The following is a 6,000-nucleotide window of genomic DNA, read 5'->3' as shown; positions in this document are numbered from 1 at the left end:
TTGCTGGCTGGGATTCAGAGAAGGGTCTCGGCCCGAAACGTCCATTCTCCATTCCCTGCTGAGTTTCTGAGGCAGCTCATGATTCACCCCCACCCCCATTCTTGCACGTCCCCACGCAAACGAGGGAAGATCCATGCTCCGGCTGAAGACACACAAAGGCTGAAAGAGATTTGGAACTCACTCCATGATCATTACCTTCAGAGTGAACAATCTATCCTGGGTAAATACCTCCATGGAGATGGGCAGCTACCAGTGTTTCTAATGGATCAAAATAGTCTCCCATCATTGATCAGGACAGAATTTATTGCCCCCTCTTAAATGCCTTTAGTGGAGTAGTTAATAGGGTGTCCAGCCATCACCTTTTTCCCACAGTGACAATGGCCAAAACCAGAGATGGGGGGGGGGGGGGGGGGGGAGAAACGTTTAGGGGAAACATCAGAGGTGTTTACACAGAGTAGTGGGTGCCTGGAATGCATGGCCAGGGGTGGTGGTGGAAGCTGGAACAATAGGGGCATTTAAAAGACTCTGATAGGCACATGAACACAAGGAAAATAGAGGGTTTTGGGGGTGAGGGAGGGAAGGGTTAGATTGTTGTGGAGTAGGTTTACGTAGATTGGCACAACATCATGGACTGATGGGCCTGTAATGTTCTATCCGCATGGGGTAACATTTTAATTTAGTCACACTGCACGGTAACAGGTCATTTCGGCCCATGAGTCCGTGCCACCCAATTGACCTACACTCCCCAACCCTCCCAGTATGTACTCGTGGGCCAAAATGGCTGTTACTCTGCTTTGTGTCTAGATTAAAAATGAAAAGGTTGGCCACCCCTGTATGGGGTATTTTCAAATAGTGTGGAAGAATATGTAACAATCCTGATCTTGACAGACAAGGCACTGGAAAAATTAAGGCAGACAAATCACCAGGGCCCAGTGGACTGTTTCACGTGATTTTAATGGAAGTGGCTGCATTAATAGCAAAGCCATTGGTTGAAGGTGCTGTGGTTGACTTAGGGACAGGCACTTTTGTGATGGCAGAAGCTCTGGTTCCCAGGATAAAAGGTTATGGATTCACGAGGGGCATGGATAAAGTGAATGCTCACAGCCTTAAACCCAGGGTAGACAATTCTAGAACTAAAGACAGAGTTTTAAGGGGAGAGAGTTAAGAGGGTCCTGAGGGGCACTTTTTTCACTTGGAGAGAGGTCCGTTTCCAGAACGAGCTATAGATGATACTTTCCAAGTTCCTAATTTCAAAACATGTCATCTTCAAGGAACCATAAGGACGATATTCCAAATTACTATCTTATTAATCCAATAAACCAAACTTTGTAGGTGCAGTTTTAAGTAGCTTTAATTTGCTGATAAAACAGATAAACATTTTGTTTTTCATAATGACAAATAAACAAAGCATTCGACTATATTTAAAGATATAACGACATTCAAGATGAAATAAGGCGAGTTCAAAGAAAATGATCTCACGCTCACGTCCCCTTCATGGTTCATCGAAGAATGAGATGCAAGCCCTTAGTCTGCTTGGATATTACATCATATCACTACGGTAACACTACAAACAATACTTTTTCTTAAAGAGACGGGCTTAAAATTAACTAAGACTCAAAAACACAAGGTTTTAACCTTTACATCTACAACAATCAAAAGATATTAGTACAGATCTATGGATACAAATGGATTAGAATAGCCACCCTCCATCTTTTTTCTTGGCTCTGGCCCCTTTAGGACACTGCTCAACATTTATGAAGCAGTCAAGTTCAGTTGGCTTCTTATGTCCTACCAACTATATTTATAAAATGATTTCTGGGCGTAGAGGTTAGTGCAATGTGTTACAGCACCAGCGATTGGGACCAGGGTTCGAATCCTGCACTATCTCTAAGGAGTTTGTACATTTTCCCGTGTCTGCGTGGGAGGGGAGAGGGTTGCAGGTCAAATGGGTACAATTGGGTGGCATGGGCTTGTGGGCCAAAATGGCCTGTGGGCTGTTGGCAACTTGCGGTCAAGGGAGACTGGCTCACGGGAACCGGGCATGGGAGCCGGGATTGGCGAAGGTGCTGAGGGCAAGAAGGGCTCCTGAAGGGGCTCGGGCACCGAAGGCCTCCTGATGGTGTCGAAAGTTTGGATCTGGAGCTCGACACGAGTCCGTGAGGATGCAGAGGCTGCGGGAGAGTTGGTGGAGAGTCCACAGGCGCTCAGTGACTCGGACGGGGCTCTCTTTTGCTTCTCTTACTGCACTGGGCAGTGGACAACACTAATGGCAATGTTTTGTCTGCTGTAAATCAGGCAGAAGGCTATTTCATGTAATATTGTTCTGCACGATTATGACTTTCAGGAATCTGGATTTCGAAGCAGGCAGACATGGGGAGAACGTACAAACTCCTTACAGACAGTTCCGGATTCGAACCTGGATCAGTGGTGCTGTATTTTATTCCCCCTTTCTCTCCCCAGTCTACCTGCTCTTATACCTTGATGAAGGGCTCAGTCCTGAAACATCAGAAATATATCTTTTCCTCCCTTGAACATTGCGAGAGTTCCTCCACCATTTCTATGTGTTTTTGAATTTCGATAGATAAGTTGGGCCGAAGGATCTGCTTCAGGATGCCTGGTCCTAAAATGGATGCCCCCCTCCCACCTTTCAGCTCTGGACAGAATAATAAATGGTTGAGTTTTCCCCCCAATCCAATACCTTTTTATTCCACATCAAGGAAAAGGGAATCCATGTATAAACATCATTGATTAATCATAGATGACTTGGTTCACAATTAAAATTTCTTGTACATTTTTTTGGTTTCCATCTTAATTCACAAAAAAAAGATTAAAGTTCACTGCAGGCAGGGCAGTAGGAGTCCAGAGATCTCACGACCGAACAACATTTTGCTGATCACCTCAGGTTGACGTGCTCAGCTTTCGCAGAGAGACTAAGGGTTCACGACTCCATTGAAGCTGGTGTGTGGAAATGTAAAATCAGTGTGTCAAAAGATGCCACTTATCTCGAACTCGGGTAACTTGGGGACCCTAGTTTGAATTGAATTGTGGGATGTGAACTCCCAGCTCTGGAACATTAGACCTGGCCTCTGTGTGTAACTAGTCCTGCACCCTATCCACAAGGCTACCATTAACCTCAAGGCAGTGTGACTAAATACTGTGAATCAACAGTATAGATAAATGTGGTGATATGTTTCCTCCATTGTATATGGTTATTGTTGACTACTGTATATATGGAGCTGGCCCGCCCACTGATGACTCATACCCTATGACTCCTCCCCCGTAGTCCTGGGCCATAAAGGTCGAGCCACCTCTCCCTTCCCGCCATTCCTATACCTGGATCCGGGCCAGCAAGGTTCTTCTGTATAATAAAGCCTATCGTCTCCTCAGCCTAGTCTTGGTGGTTACTGGTAGTGGACAACAATAAGTTTGATATTTTTTTCAAGAGGTACAGCCCTTCCGCTACATGAGCCCATGTCACCTAAATACACTAATTAACCTACGATTTTTGTACATTTTTGGAGGGGGGTACGAAACCAGAGCCCCCAGGGAAACACCATACAGACACAGGGAGAACATACAAACTCCTTACAGAGGGCGCTGATTTCGAGCCCGGGTCGCTAGCGCTGTAATAGTGTTGCGCTAACCGTGCTGCCCTTAAGTTTGCTTGGGTTCATTTACATTGCATGTAACTGGGCCTTTCTTGATGTTACAGCGACTCTGTAGCCACTACCCTTGCTTTGTGCGACTGGGTGTGTTTTCCCATGAGCTGACAGAGGTGCACAAGCTCCCGACGGGCATCGAGAGGGATGCGGCCCCAACACAGGCAAATGGCAGACAACCTGGTCAGTATGTGCAAGTGGGCTGAAGGGCCTGCTATCGTGCAGTGAAACTCAACGGCTGAATTTGTTCATGTCTGAGTTATTAAAAGGGACGGATTTGGTTAAGACTGAGCAGCGTTATCAATTGGAAAGTAGCCGAACGAGAGCATCTGCAGGTGCTGGTGTCAAATGTAAAACATAAGCGTTCTGGAGATACTCACCAGGTCACGCTTGTAAGCAGGTGTTTGAAGGCACTCTACAGTATAGGCCCTTCAGCCCACAATATTGTGCTGACCTCCATCACAGTCTAATCCTTCCCTACCTCACACCCATGACCCTCCATTTTCCTTATTAAGTGATCTCCTTTATCAGAAAATACACGGAAGAAGCGAAGAGTGAAGCTCTTTGGGAGGCCACCGCGCCCCCACCAACTCTCCTCGATCACTATGCCTCCAGACAACGACGCGGTGGGGCAGATGTGGCTGTCACATTCCTGTCGATCAACTGAAGATTGATGGGACTTCCGGGGTACATCAGCGTCCTGGTTTTAGACGTTACCACTTTTCCTGAAGGGTCCGGTCGGATTTCAAAGTGCTTGATCAGCTAAGGCAAGAAGTAAACAGAGATGAAGCACTGTCCTGGATGGAGTTTGAGAAATCCTAAACGAGTTATTTATGCAAACCCTACAATTCTACTGGACTGATTTCACATCTCCAAGCCTTCCCAGATCATGATGGAGATGTGGCAGGCTTTCTTGTTAGAATGGTCAGGACCGAGCGGAAGACATATAAGAATTCTTGCCAGGACATTCCTTCGATTGCTGAAAGATTCCATCCAAGGTCAACCACACTGCACGGAGTTTGCACATGCAATGATCTGGTTGACAATTAGATCAGCAAATGACACAAAGATAGGAGGTGCAGCCTGGGAGTGCCAGTTGTGTATTACTGGGGGGGGGGGGGGTGCAGGTCATATGTTACTGGAGTATGGGCCATACATTACTGCTGGGGTTGTGAGCTGGGTATTACTGCTGGAGAGTGGATCGCTTGTTACTTGGGACAGCAAGGAAGAGGCTTTCAAAGCTTGCCATGGGATCTGGACCAGCTGGGAAAACCAGTCACTTCTTTTCGTTGAAACACCACTTGCACAATGGTAGATGGAATTCAAGTTGGACTTTGGAAGGACAAACCAAACCAGGACATACGTGGAAAGTGGTCAGCCACTGAGGTGGGCGGTAGGACAGAGGTCTGGGAGCACAAATACAGAATTCCCTGAAAGTGGCATCACAGGTGGATAGGGTCGTAAAAAGTGTTCTTGGAACACTGGCCTTCAGAAATCCAAGTACTGAGTGTAGGAGTTGGGATGTTATTATGAAATTATATGAAACATTGATGAGGCCTAATTTGGAGGATTGTGTGCAATTTTAATCACCTAACGACAGGAAGGATATCAATAAGATTGAAAGATTAAGGAGAAGATTTACTAAGGTGTTGCTAGGTCTTGTTGGACAGGTTAAACAGGTTTGGACTTCATTCCCTGGAACATAGAATAATAAGGAAAGATTTGATAGAGGAATTTAAAATTATAATGGATATAAATAGAATAAATGCAAGTAGGGTTTTTCCACTGAAGTTAGGTAAGATACAAACCAGAGGACATGGGTTAAGGGTGAAATTATACCTCTCATATATGTATTGGTATTCCCTCTGTTCCACTGCACTCCATTCACCGTGTACATCCTTTCTTGGGTTCCCCTTCCAAAATGCAACTTGTCTGCATTAAATTCTATCTGCCATTTTTTTCAGCCCAATTTTTCCAGTTGGTCCAGATCCCTCTGCAAGTTTTGAAAACCTTCTTCGCTGTCCACAACGCCTTCAATCTTAGTGTCATCTGCAAACTTGCTGATCCAATTGACCGCATTATCAACCAGATCATTGATATAGATGACAAACAACAGTGGTCCCAGCACCGATCTCTGAGGCCCACCACTGGTCACAGGCCTCCAGGTCCAGGAAGCAATCATTACTGGGGATGTGGGCCGCATATTACAGGAGTAAAACACAGAAGTCTGCAGACACTATGGTTGAAGTAATTACTGGAGATGTGAGTCATGTAATACTGGGGTGTGGACTGGGGTGTAATACTCGGAGTCCGTTGGAAACACTGTCGAATCGGTACATTG

The 6,000-nt window shown here is 45.7% G+C and overlaps 1 protein-coding gene across 2 annotated transcripts in view; it reads right to left on the bottom strand.

Annotated features, from left to right (window-relative positions):
- Positions 1–1,333: 1,333 nt before the first annotated feature.
- The window catches only part of cyp27a3 (cytochrome P450 family 27 subfamily A member 3), a 108,690-nt gene continuing 104,023 nt past the window's right edge, over positions 1,334–6,000 (bottom strand). Inside the window, exon 9 of one of the 2 annotated variants that reach the window (XM_069935913.1) lies at positions 1,334–4,421. In XM_069935913.1, coding sequence (XP_069792014.1) covers positions 4,263–4,421 — 159 coding nt within the window. In that variant the 3' untranslated portion in view covers positions 1,334–4,262. The remainder of the gene's footprint in view (positions 4,422–6,000) is intronic. The other variant, XM_069935914.1, reaches the window with a different exon arrangement.

The sequence above is a fragment of the Narcine bancroftii genome, chromosome 4, assembly GCF_036971445.1.
Source record: "Narcine bancroftii isolate sNarBan1 chromosome 4, sNarBan1.hap1, whole genome shotgun sequence".
Taxonomy (NCBI): domain Eukaryota; kingdom Metazoa; phylum Chordata; class Chondrichthyes; order Torpediniformes; family Narcinidae; genus Narcine; species Narcine bancroftii.
Note: the sequence above shows the minus strand (reverse complement) of the source record. Positions and strands in the feature narration are given on the sequence as shown.